Source organism: Branchiostoma lanceolatum, chromosome 5 (genome assembly GCF_035083965.1).
Source record: "Branchiostoma lanceolatum isolate klBraLanc5 chromosome 5, klBraLanc5.hap2, whole genome shotgun sequence".
NCBI classification, from domain to species: Eukaryota; Metazoa; Chordata; class Leptocardii; order Amphioxiformes; family Branchiostomatidae; genus Branchiostoma; species Branchiostoma lanceolatum.
Genome location: NC_089726.1, coordinates 6,026,607 through 6,039,799, shown reverse-complemented (window position 1 = coordinate 6,039,799; position 13,193 = coordinate 6,026,607). Strand labels below are relative to the sequence as shown.

Here is a 13,193-nt window from a genome sequence, read left to right as displayed (position 1 = left end):
CCTTTAAATTTGGAAAGACACCTATGAATTTTAAAGTCCTTAGTACCCTAAGTGTAACATGTCATTTCAAAGAACATGCAATTCAGTATGTTAATGCTACAATTCTAATACTGTCATAGATTTTACATTTGTAGAAATTTTTCGATTCAGTTTTGCTGTTATCTTCAAATTTCCAATGTCTTTCCAAGTTTAAAACAGGTTAATGTTTTATCATTTTGGGGACAGTAATATATAATAACGTTTTTAGACTTTAAGTCAGTTGTTGTATTTTGACTTCCCTTACAGCAAAGCGAGGCTATGAACAAGCTGGAAAGTGCCGACGACACGAGACGGTCTGTTTCCGACCACAATGAGAAACTGAAGAGTGAACTCATGCATCTTAAGGTACTGTTTGGATACTCACTGTACACAGAAGTGCACCTTACATTATTTTTTGTAAACCTTCAAGAGTCACTGTTATCTTGCATATCTTACTACCTGTATCTCTAACCTTCATCAACCTACATGAACAATGCAGATCAACGGAGATTGAACCAGTAAATAGCTCTTCGGTTTGAAGTCCTAAGAATTGTTATCATTGTTATAGCCTCTGCATGGAATGGAATACAGTCAACCTGCTAGGAGATCTACATGTATGTCGGATGAAGCTTTCAGAGGAACCATAATTATGATGGAAGATCACAAACATCTATGTATACTAGAGAGTCAATGATAATGTCTGTCAGTCTAATACAGACTTGGAAATAGTACTGTGCACAAAGAAGCAGAGTTTCAAGTTTAAAAAAAATACTGTTCGAAATGTTCAGAAAACAGTTCAATGTTCAAGAAACATTAATGTCAATGATATTATGTATATCCTTCTTAGCCGTGCTAATTACTAACCTTTTACTATGCCTATTATTGCTGATAAGGCTAATTGAAGCCTAGTGGATAGTCTTCTCCACAAGTAGTTTTCTAGGCTTTTAGAATGACAACATGAGCTGGAACCTGTATGTTTGTTTGTTTCCTTCCGTCCCAGATTGAGTTGGAGCGGCAGCGTACCAGGTACAGGGATGAGTACGGTCTGCTGCACAATGAGAACGAGGAGCTCAACAACAAGATAGAGGAGCTCAAGAACGAGATTGTGAGTTGAGACTATTTTGTGTGTGTCTAGCAACTAGTGCCTGGTGATATCATGGCATATTTTCAATGGTTCAGCTGTATTACACACACAGCTACGGCTGCAATACAAGCCTATGAGAACAGGAAAGCCACATTAAATGAGTCAGCAGTTTCCCTTCTTTTAAAGAATGAGTGAGGAGAGACCTGCTATTGGAGGGTATACTTGTGCATGACTGTATAGGTCCGTCAGATTATGACAAATCTTGAATCAGACAGTATAGTGATGTCTTTGAGATGTTTTGACTATTTTCAAAAGTTGAGGACAAGGGGAGCTTGTGCCAATTAGGGATTCCTTTTGAACTAGTAGAGGTGTTGGTCAGCAGTTTTTCTGCACCTATTCTCATAGTTCTGCCCCATGGTTTATAGCTATTAATTCCCTTCGTTTCACGCGACTAGAAAGCACCAGTGACTATATCCCAGCTCAGGATCTATTATTCTTTCATTATCCTACAGAATAGAGTGAAGTTTGCTCGCAGGACTGAGCAGGTCAGACTAGTCTAAAAACTTTGGAAAAAAAATGAAAATTTGCTGTTGAACATTGATGTTCCCTTTTGTTCCTGTAAGTTTCTTTGCCAGAAATTTCTGCAGAGCCAGGAAGGTTATCTTTTCACAAGAATGTGCTGTTTCGTTGGTTAACTGTTTTCGTTGTATGTTTGTTTTGATGTTTGTTTTGTATACGTAGTCCCCACTGGTTGTTGAAAGAAATAGTGACAAGTTTTGTCAATCAGAATCTTTTAGTGTTGTTGTTGTTGATTTTTAGTCAACGCTGACAAGGAGGTTATGTTTGGGATGCTGTTTCTTTGTTTGCCTGTGGACAGCATAACCCAAGAAGTTATAATTGGATTATAGTCTTTTTTGGTATGTAGGTACACATTCATCCTAATGTTGGCCAAACCAAGAAGGTTCTATCTTTGCCAAAAAAAGTATGATTATTGCCCTCTCTGAACTTCATTTAGAACTACAGTTACCCGCATCTTTTGTAAATCTCCACTGATGATTCCCTTACAGAGAATGAGTGAGGAGGCCCTGGCACACTCCTGTGTTCTTTACAACTGTTGTCTGCCCCCCTACCCCTTACAAAGAATAAGTGAGGAGGCCCTGACACATTCCCATGTTGTTTATAACTGTTCTCTGCCCCCCTCCCCCTTACAGAGAATGAGTGAGGAGGCCCTGGCACACTCCCATGCCATGTTCAACAGTCAGCTGGCGCAGGTCAAGTCCCAGAATGCCGTGCTGACTGCCGACCTTGACAAGGAGAAGTCACAGAAAGACAGGCTCAATGCAGAGGTCAGTTATTGCTATATTTTACTGTTTTCTTATAATAAAACAGTAGTTAAGTCTCTTATTTTTTCCAAAACAGAAGTTTCCTGATCATAAAGAAATCAGAATAAATAATGTTGGAAATAACTTCAACCAAAGTGTGTCTGTTCTTGGTGCTGATTGTTAGATTATTGTCATCAATAATATTTATTGGTCATTCACACTGCCATCCCTGTTCCTGATGCTGAATTACGGGGGGCACCCCCTAGTTTATTTTGGGTCTCAATTTGAGTTTGCACACCCCCAAGTCTAGCGACCGTCTCTTCCAGGAAATACTTCTGAGCCAAAACAACTGTGAATGGCAATGAAGGATATCCCTCTAGCTACAAGAAAACCCGAGTTCCAGTTTCTTCAACCTTTGTAATTTTAGTAAATATAAGAGGGAAAAAGTATTTTTCCGTCAAAAATGAGGCGCACAATTTGGCATTTTCCCGTGGAACTAAACACATCACAAAATTTTTTGACACGAAAATGACTGTTAGTGTCAGAAAGAGAAAACTCCAAGGTATATCAAGCCCATTATAAAGTGCGCGAGGTAATGCAACACGGCCAAAAGAACGCAACAAAGGTCAATCTGGGTCAAAGGGGCAGTTTACCTTCAACGCGTATGGATATCCGGAAGTAAGGCTCGGATCGAAACGCAATTTCCACCCAAAACACACCGATTCATACGCTTTTCAGCTATGTTAGTATTTAATGTCAGTTCGAAGCACATTTTGAGAAATGTGAACTCAAACCCAGACTCTCGAAACCCTTTCGTCCCTTTTTTGTCGCGGACTACCATGGACCACTGTCGCGGAAGAACTGGTGCGTGCACCGTTACATTCACATCAGCACTGCAATCCCTATCCCTGGTACTGAATGATATTCACTGATCATTGGCCATTTGCACCACCGTCCCTGTTCCTGGTGACCCTTCTTTCACACTAAAACTGCTGTAGTTGGAAAAATCGATTAGTTGACTTGTATCCATTTCTGTAGCTTGACTCACTGAAGCAGAGACTGCAGAGTGCCACAAAGCAAAGTTTCATGATCATAAAGAAATCTAAATGAACAGTGTTGAAAAGTACTTCAACCAAAATGTGACTGTCCTTGGTGCTGATTGCTGGATTATTGTTATGAATGATATTCATTGGTCATCCACACTGCCATCCCTGTTCCTGGTGCTGAATGACAGTCACACTGGCACTGCTGTCCCAGTCCTTCGTGCTGATTGGTTGACTGTTCAGTCAATTTGGTTATTGACACTGCCATCCCTGTCCCTGGTACTGAATGATATTCGCTGGTCATTGGCCATTTGTACCGCCAACCCTAGTGTAGTGGCATTCACACTGACACTTCAGTAGTTAAAAAATCGATTAACTGACTTGTTTGTGTCCATTTCCGCAGCTTGACTCTCTGAAGCAGAGACTGCAGAGCGCCAGTCAGGAGCTGGAGAAGGGCCACCTGGCGCGGAACGAGCTGGAGCGGGCGTCGCAGCACGAGAGGGATGAGCTGAAGCGAGCCATCGACCACAAGGAGGCGGAGCTGTCGGCCCTGAGGGAGAACAAACGCGGAATGGGCCAACAGCTGGGCACCGCTGAGTCACGGATTAAAGGGCTGGAACATGAGGTATTGTAAATTGATTTAAGTTTGCTGATACTTGATTTTGAGGTACAATGTAGAAGGAAAAGCGAGTTGTTTAAATTTGCTGTTGAAACAACCATAGCAACACAATGTAAGATTGGTAATATATATCTTTAGCATTTCTAATGCCAAGTGTAAACATTTTATTCGACGACTCTTGTCAAAATGTAACAAAACAAGTTAAATGACATAGTATCAGGATATGAAAACTTGGAACTTGTTTTGTTATATCAGTATGATGTAATAATTTTTTTTCCTTTGTTTCCAATAGATCCAAATGACTCAAGCATCCTTAAATGAAAAGAACAACCAGCTGAACAACCTGCAGAGAGACCTGGACCAGAGAAGAGGTAACCTGGAGACCCTGGAACAGAGAGTGCTACAGGAGAGAGACAACTCCACCAAGCTCAAGGCCAAGCTGGAGACAGCCAATGAGAAGTAAGAGTTAAGATCATTGTATGATGAGGTGTGACTTTTTTATTGTATGTAGTTTGTAAGAACATTTCATTTCAGGCTAAAGCAACAAATGTGTGTGAACTTGAATCCATTATGAGGTTAGGAAAACAATATTTGTACTGGCATTATCACAATACAATGTTTATTGCAAGATTTTGCACTCTATATAGAGTCCTTTTTGTATCTTTCTGACTTGATGGCTCAAGCTATATTACGCCAATGTTTCTTACTGTTTGTTACTGTATCTTTTTTTGTAAAAATATTTCAATCCTTGTATTTACTTGCTCATATTAGCACACTTCTATCATGATCACATACTTTTGCATTTGCAAAGAGCACAGAAATAAGCCACATGAGGAGTCCTTCATATATTGGGATTACCCCAAAATCAGCGCCCAGATTTGCATCTTTGCTGCACGAAGGGCGATATGCGATTTGGATAATGTTATTTAAACTTACTATGTATAGAAAGGACTAGAAAATTGAATTTAGAAATCCGACTTCCAACGTTCTGAAATTGCTTTTGGCTCCTTTAATCTATAGCAGCAGTTTCCAAATGTTCTCACGTTCAAGACAGTACACTGTCCTCACACTTATTTCTCCTCCATGTCCCTGCCCAGGATCGCTGGTCTGCAGAACGAGTCACTGTTGCTGAAGCAGCAGGCGGAAGAGTCCAAGTTCGGGGGACGCCCCGGCAGCAGGGGGGGAGGGGCGGAACAGGACAGGCTGCAGGGCATGCTGGACAGGATGAAGGACGAGAATCAACGGGTGAGGGCTTGGGAAAGCACTGTTTGCATTTCTTAGCTTGAAAGTTCATCTGTGTAGGAAGAGAATTCTGAAATCATTATGTGGGAGGGCAACTTGTAAAGGTACTTATGCACCTGTTTTGCCCCCTTGCACAATATGATGAATTCAAATTAAACAATAAGCAGGGTTGAACTGTAATTTCCAACACAAAAACTGGACTTACCCAAATTTGAAGTGTCCAAATCCAGTCTTTGTCATAGAATGAGCGAATAGTGTTGGGGTTGTAGAATTGTAGTCAGGATTTCCTAACTATAGAAATCTAGATTAGTCATTTTCATTGGTGCTTAGAATCCTGCTTCTAGATAGCAAGTCTGATTTTAGCCCAGCCATCCGTGCTCTGAATCCAATCTGTGTTGTGTTGTACATGTACATTTGTTCACAGTTTAAGGACAGTCTAGAAGACAAGCCTATCCTTTCAAGAAATCATAGTATATGTAGCTATTAGGAATACTGATACTGTGTTTGATCTGGCTAGCCTTGGCTGCATGTCAAACAAAATGATAGTATACAGTTTGACTCCTCTGTTGAACATCTGTGCACAGCTGAAGGACAGTCTGGAGGAGAAGAACAAGTCTCTGACGGACACGGTGAACATGATGCGGGAGGAGATGAGGAGTCAGGACATGAACAGGAGCTCCTCCAACATGGAGTACCAGCGCATGCAGCAGGTCAGCAGTCCTTCCTAGATACTGCCAGTTCTGCTTAGATCATGATTCTACTGGTGCCTGTAGGGGGGTGTAGTCCCAGCTGGGCCCCAAACTGAACTGAATAGGGGCAGGGCTCCTCTCTGTACTTTTAAGCCACTATTGTTTTTGGAAGATTGGGCAAATCAAGAACTGTCCTACATCTTGTATGTCTCTCATACTACAGTACATATATATATTGGATACACCAGTTGGAAAGATGACCACATGGTATGAAATGTATGACTGTTGTCTGTTTTGTTCAATATCCCTCTGGTCTGGCTCTGAATTTTATGGATCTTTCTTTTCGAGGTAAGATCTTCAGCTGACTTCATCACTGCTGCACTAAAACAGGGCACCCTAGCTTGTCTACCTGTTAAAATACATTGTCTTCACTTGCAGACACAGGAGAGCAAAACAAGTATTTAAACCAGTGTCACTGAGCAAGCATGAGGTACATGTACAAGGTACATGTACATGTAGTGTATGAGGAGTCAAGGACACCATCACAAGCATCTAGTTCCTGTTTGGTACTGCTCAAGTGGGGAGCTTTTATTTTTAAAGTTAAGGGAAGAACCGGGAAGCATTGTATTGGGTGTGTGAAATCTTGAATTGCCCTGGAAGGTTTTGAGAGAAGAAAATGATAACTTTCACAGTCAACGCTTCATGTGAAATATGTATAAAAATCCACAAACTACATTTTACATTGCTTGCACTGATGTTTGAAGAATAAACGCACCAGTCCTTCATTTTCACACATATACATGTACATGTACAAAACATTCTACAATTTTACCTAATAAAAGTATCTACTTTCCTTCTCACAATCCTTCCTGGTCTGACCCTTAGAAAGTATAGTTGGCTAGACTTAGAATAATGATAGATATTCAGTTTAGTTCACAGAACGTTGTCCCCTCCCACAGGAGCTGTCTGAGGCGATGAAGAGAGTCTCCCTTGCAGAGGCTGCGCTGGAAGGAGTCAAAAAGGTTTGTTGTCCATACAGAAATTGTATATTATTATGATAATATTGAATGACATTATGTAAGCATAATATGCTATGTGTTTGTGTTTTCTTACAAGTATGTTGTTGTGTTATTTGATTGAAATAGTTGTGTAATAATTTGTGATATTGCACTAGTCTCTACCAGACTAACCGTGCCGGCTATAGGGAGAATATTTGCCAGGGGAGTTTGGCCACCATAGGGTTTCATTCGCAGGCGCAGTTATGATGGCATATTGGACCCTCTCTCCATAGTCGACTCCCTTAGCATACTATTCACTTGATTTGGCTAATTTCTACTATTTTCCCAGCCATCTGCCAGGCCTGGTAAAGGCTAATATTGCATATAGTCATCCTGTTATGATTTTCACTTTACAACTTTGTCTATTTTGCTCCTTGCTAGGCTAAGGATGGGCTAGAGATTGAGAAAAACAGCCTTCAGGGAGAGATTGAGAGATTGAAGAGCAAGGTCAGTTTCGGCTATAGTGTAATACAAATGTAGCTTTTGCCATACATTGTACCGTTTGATTGTCAGCAACAAAATTCATTCATTTATAACGATTCGTTCATTTTGCACATAACTGAATACAACCATTATGAAAAGGTAACTCATAAATTGAAATAAATAAATGTACTATGAAATCTTGTGTTGACAGCAAAAGTTTATGATCATGCTATGTCAGGAACACAATGTGACATTTAAGTTTATGGTGAAGTTGGCTCCTTGTTTGTTCCCATCCATACTGCAGGTGATGGGCCTGGAGGAACAGAGACACGATTCGCAGACTAAGATTCGGGAGCTGCAGGACCACGCAAAGGAGATGGAGAGACACTCAGTTGACCCACAGAGAAAGGTACCCAACATGATTGTCAGTTATGTATATACATTGTAAGACTATAAACTTAAGGCACACCCCATTTTGTGATGGCCCAAACCTAGAAGGAGGTTCATGGTTCAAAGTATGGTTTACAAGTCGGGGGTCTTCACCTTTGACCTTGCACTTGCATACGTAGAATTGTGAACCTCCTTATTACATGTAGTTCTGGCCTCACAGGCCAAAAAGTAACTGCTACAGCAGAAGGCTGGTTGGATAGGTTGGCCAACATGCCAGCTGAAGCAAGGAAATGAATTAAAGTGTCTGTGTAATATCTATCTGTTTATTTCTGTATTCTTTAACCAAAGTGGCTTGCTCGTGACAATGCACTGGAAAGACAATACATGTGCAAAGAGTTAAAAATAACTTCAACTACATGTAATAAATTCAATTGACAAAAGACAGTTTGGATGGTCAGAAACAGTGTTGCTGTTCATAACCATATCCCTGTCATATATTCAGATGTCAGGCCATATTTTTGCATACTATATACTCTTAGTCTAGTAGTCTTTTGAACCATGACTTACAGATGTACAGTTTCTCATCACCTTTCTCCTTGTTGCCAGGCGGAGCTGGAGACGTCCGTACAGAAGCTGCAGATGGAGAAGGCTCAGCTGGACACCACCCTGAAACACGAGCAGACGCGAGCCGAGATGTTACAGAAGGACCTGGAGGACTCACACAAGGTGGGTGGGAAGTCTGCGGAACACAAACTCTCACTGTCCAGAGCTCTGAAGAGCCCTCCCCTGTCTGTGTCACACAAACTCTCACTGTCAAAGAGTTTCTCTGCAGAGGGCTAACTACATGTAGTGGGAGGGCTGCTAGAAGGGTACTGTTTAGCCAGGCAAAGGTGGGGGCTGTGTTGTCAGTTTGTGCCATGGCAGTAGCATCATTCTGTAGTCCAGTGAACAGCACCTCTGTCAGTCTCTGGATCAGAAGGTTAGGAGTTTGAATCCTGGCCGTTGTTGTAGGAAAGTGTTGCAGTCTTTCGAATGAGATGACAAATGAAATGGCCCACTGTACATGACATTGTATATTTATTATACATGTACCTAGAGCTGGAGGATAAATGACATCAAACCTAGGTACCTGTACCTTCTTGATGAAAGAGTCTAGCAGTCTAGCTCCTCAGTGAGACACATGTAAGATACATGTACATCGAGATGCTTACCAGATTCCTTGAAGCCTGTCAGCGACCAAGTTATTGTTATCAGTTGCATCACGTGTGTTGTTTTGCCCCTACCAGGTGAGGTCCAGTCTGGAGGCCCTGGTTGCCAACCTGAAGACTTCCAACGTTCATCTGGAAGACAAACTCAGTGTAAGTGTGTCAGCGAGAAAATGGTCCATCATTCTCAGAAACACCCATTTGTTTTAGGCAATGTCAGTACATGTAGATGGATACCTAAAATGCTGTTGGTTGTGCCTCATGTCCAAATAGGAGACTGTCAATTACAGCGTGAAAAAGCGATTTGTCAAAGTTGAAGAGACCATCTAATCATTATGATTATTGAAGATTATAGATCGATTTGGCAATTTTCCCTGTGGTGTCTTAAGTCTGTCCAATTCTCGCCATCCATACTTATCTATTGATGCACCACTTTATAGTCTGCACATAGTGTTACACGTAGCTACATGTACATGTGTGTGCACAGGTACTAGGTACAGTCAGTTATGACACTAGAATACTGCCAGTTTGCGTAGATCTAAAATTCCCGCTTTCCTTTGCCAGGAGGAGGCATCCAATCGCAGCCTGTTTGCTCGCGATGCGGAAGACTCCAGGGCATTGTGGGAAAGTGAGGTCAAATCAAGGTCAAAGCTGGGACTCAGAGTAAGTGTGACCTTTTCAACAAGCCACAAGAATTGGCAAACTGCGACATTTTATATGATACTTGCTGTCTACTATAATTGTACATGTATGTCTGTAATATATGAAGAAATGAAATGTATGGAAGACATTGCTAAGGCTTTGGATGTACATGTACTCGACATATGTACATGTACATGTATACTATTCATAACAGTTCCACAGAAAAGCTATTGGCACATTTGCCATCTATTTTTCTTTCTGTTGTTGCAGAAATATATGGCTTGTCCAATCCATCTCACTATAAGTTACAAAAGAAAAGACTGATTTAAGGCGCTGATATGTAAAAAAAAATGAAGATATTTGAAGTTAAAGTTTTAAATAAATAAACATTTTGATTTCTGTTTGTTGTAGATTGCACAGCTTGAAAGAGAAAAGGCAGAGGCACATACAGGAGTGGATGAGGTTTGTTCCTATCAACTCTTCATATGAATTAACTGCTTCAGTTTCACCTTTCCCCTTGTAACAGTAACCAACCGTAAGACAGCAGCACACAGTTTGGACATGTATGTCTGACAGGAGTATGAGTGTCTAACGTTAAAAATCGAAAGGTCCTGAGTTTGAATCCTGGCTGCTATTACTTACCAAACTTGTATGCTAACTGGAAATGGTTGTTGTCTTTGGAGCATTGAGCTGCTGTACACTGTAGTTCACTCAAATTAGTGTGTATTGTAGTTTGAGAGTTTCCCTTGTAGATTGAGCCTGTATTAGTCTGTATAACGCAAAATCTCACTGTCCAGTGAGGGCTCTCCTCATTGTATCTGTCCTTTTTACTGGACCCGCTTTTCAGTAAGCTAAAAGTAGACTGAGTTACGCTAATGTTAGTACATATTTCCCTGTGATTTTTCCATGTTGCAGGAGAAGAGGAGGATAAAGAGGATGGCAGAGCTGAAGAAAATGGCAGAGGAGAAGATGCACGAAGAGATGCAGAGGTGAGTAACAGCTTTTAAGACACAAATGAAGACAATTTTAGATACACAACTACTGGAGCTTCTACATGTTACACCCTCCTTGCTAAGGCAACACTATTGCAGAATGGCAGGCACTCCTAACCCTTGATCTTCAGCCCTGTTGTCTATTAAAAGCTATGTCTCACACAGCCCTTGGCTGCAAGACTAAGACTTAGATAGAGTATTCAGCCCATGATAAAGTACAATACCTCTTGTCACATCAAGTACATGTCTAATATACCCCTGCACAGAAACACCAGACTACAGGTGGACCTGGCCACGGCTAGAATGCAGCTCAGAGGAGCCAAGAAGAAACTCAAGGTCAAAATCACAGCAAATTAAAAGTTGCTTAGTCTATCAAGTATATCCTATGCTAATATTCATCCCTGCTCTCACAATGTTATACTAGTATGAGGATACATGTAAGTCTTCTGTATCAATAGTCATTAAAGTGTAAAAGACCTGTTTCATATTATTGGTTTAACATTTGAAAAGCAAGGTACTGTATGAAAAAAGATGCTTTTTTACAAAATTAATGTAATCAGACTAAATTTTAGAAGTATAGTGTTTTGTCCCTCCCTTTTGAGAAAAACATTCCCAAAAACAAGTTAATTTGTTTTTTTAAATATCTACAAAATGTAATAACATTGTTTCCTTACACACCACAGGAGTTCATGTCAGGAGACTGGGGCCAGGAGAGGAAGGCTCTGCAGGGAACCATCGAAACACTCAGGAAACAGGTCAGACTTACATGTGTACCTCTTTATTTCATAACTTTGATATCATGTAAAATCATCAAAGAACCAGCCGCACTTGTAATTTATTAAACAAATGAAGGGAGTCAAGATGTTTGAGCTTCAATTTTCTTCTTGTCACACTCACACTGAACTATCCTGTTTAAAGTCTTCTGTTCCCCATCATCTGGGGGTTGGACGCGCTTGCACCCAAAAAAAATTGGATGGAGGAGTTTGATGACCGCTCGCCAGGTGCCTCTGTCCTGCCGACTCACATCGTCATTTATCTTTTTGTCGTTGTCAGGTTGGAGAGGTTAGAGGTCAGATGGAGCAGGAGGAACAGATGAGAGCCAAGGCAGACATGTTGAACAGACAGCTGCAGAATGGTTAGTACACACTGTCAGGATACACCAGGTGTTACCTGGGCCAGGATAACCTTCAACATGTATGTTCTGGGCCGGTCTATATTTCACCATATACCACAGGCTTCTTATTGATATATACCACAGGCTTCTTATTGTATCCCATGGGCTTCCATCAAATAATTTGAAAGCACTTCATGCGCGTTGCATGCGCTGATGTGTTGCACCTGCATTGACAAAATCTATTGTTTTACTGTTAGTAGTACAGTTTCACACGTTAGCTTTACATATTTGTGTACAATAAAGGTCTTCATTTCATTATCCCAACAATACATACCATGGACAGTGTTTGGACATAATCATACAATCTGCAGTGCCACTAATGTTGCTATCTCTAACTCTTATTTCTTCTGTTCAGACATGACATCATACAAGACCATGGAAAAGGAGGTCCAGAGATTTGAGAAGTTGAAGGAGCAAATCGAGGATGAATTTATCAAGTACAAGGTTGGTGTGGATATTCTACAGTGACTTTACTTTCTACCTTCTAGCTCGAAGTTTCGGACAATTGTAAATCATTTTGTATAATGTCCCTTTTTAATGTTTGGGACATTTTTTTGCAACACTATTTTTGCAGATCTCATAAAAGGGCTACATGTAAAAGTTAGATCATTATATAAAAGTAATAGAGTCTAATAGATAGAGAATATTGTATCTACTGGTTCATCCGTGAGCAAAATACAGCCAGGTCTGCCCAAGTATAGTGGACTTTGCAAAGGGCTAGTAAAATGCACAAAACAAGCATGTACATCTATATAACAATTATGAATACACTTACAATGATAAAACTACACTATAAAGTCATTTCACTGTTTCAACATCGCAGCTTTATATTGGGAAGAGAAGCCATACTATGATGATAGGAGCCCAGGTTTGCTACTGTTTTTGAGCTATGCTACTTTGTCCTTGGGTGGCTGCTTCACTTCACTTTTCCTTTCTGCCCTGCACAGCAACATGTGGACTCAAACTTCGTAGACAAGTCCTATATTGACAACTACAAGAAACAGCTTGAGGCACAGGTATGCATGTTTAGCTGCTATCAAATTATTGATATGTCTGTGTCGCAAAAACATTGTAAAAGTTTGCCTTTTCTCACTCACCCTTACTGGTGAAAGCTTTGAAATGTCATTTTGTGAACTAAACTTTTTACACTGTTTTTGTTTCGTTTTGTTTTAAGGCAACACTACAATTTTGGATTTTTTCACAGTTTACAAAGAATTATAATGACACAGACTATTTTGAACTTAGGTATGCACACGCATTTAAAAGCCAGATAGAGCACACACATTTAGTGA

General features: G+C 40.5%; 1 protein-coding gene across 1 annotated transcript in view; it reads left to right on the top strand.

The window, feature by feature from the left end:
* LOC136434960 (trichohyalin-like) overlaps positions 1–13,193 on the top strand; it is a 57,180-nt gene that overhangs the window by 38,624 nt on the left and 5,363 nt on the right. Inside the window, exons 38-58 of the mRNA XM_066428094.1 lie at positions 286–384; positions 1,019–1,123; positions 1,615–1,647; positions 2,314–2,448; positions 3,871–4,092; positions 4,379–4,545; positions 5,184–5,331; positions 5,913–6,038; positions 6,977–7,039; positions 7,457–7,522; positions 7,803–7,907; positions 8,495–8,614; positions 9,175–9,246; positions 9,658–9,756; positions 10,147–10,197; positions 10,651–10,724; positions 10,994–11,063; positions 11,411–11,482; positions 11,781–11,862; positions 12,257–12,345; positions 12,849–12,917. Coding sequence (XP_066284191.1) covers positions 286–384; positions 1,019–1,123; positions 1,615–1,647; positions 2,314–2,448; positions 3,871–4,092; positions 4,379–4,545; positions 5,184–5,331; positions 5,913–6,038; positions 6,977–7,039; positions 7,457–7,522; positions 7,803–7,907; positions 8,495–8,614; positions 9,175–9,246; positions 9,658–9,756; positions 10,147–10,197; positions 10,651–10,724; positions 10,994–11,063; positions 11,411–11,482; positions 11,781–11,862; positions 12,257–12,345; positions 12,849–12,917 — 2,067 coding nt within the window. The remainder of the gene's footprint in view (positions 1–285; positions 385–1,018; positions 1,124–1,614; positions 1,648–2,313; positions 2,449–3,870; positions 4,093–4,378; positions 4,546–5,183; positions 5,332–5,912; positions 6,039–6,976; positions 7,040–7,456; positions 7,523–7,802; positions 7,908–8,494; positions 8,615–9,174; positions 9,247–9,657; positions 9,757–10,146; positions 10,198–10,650; positions 10,725–10,993; positions 11,064–11,410; positions 11,483–11,780; positions 11,863–12,256; positions 12,346–12,848; positions 12,918–13,193) is intronic.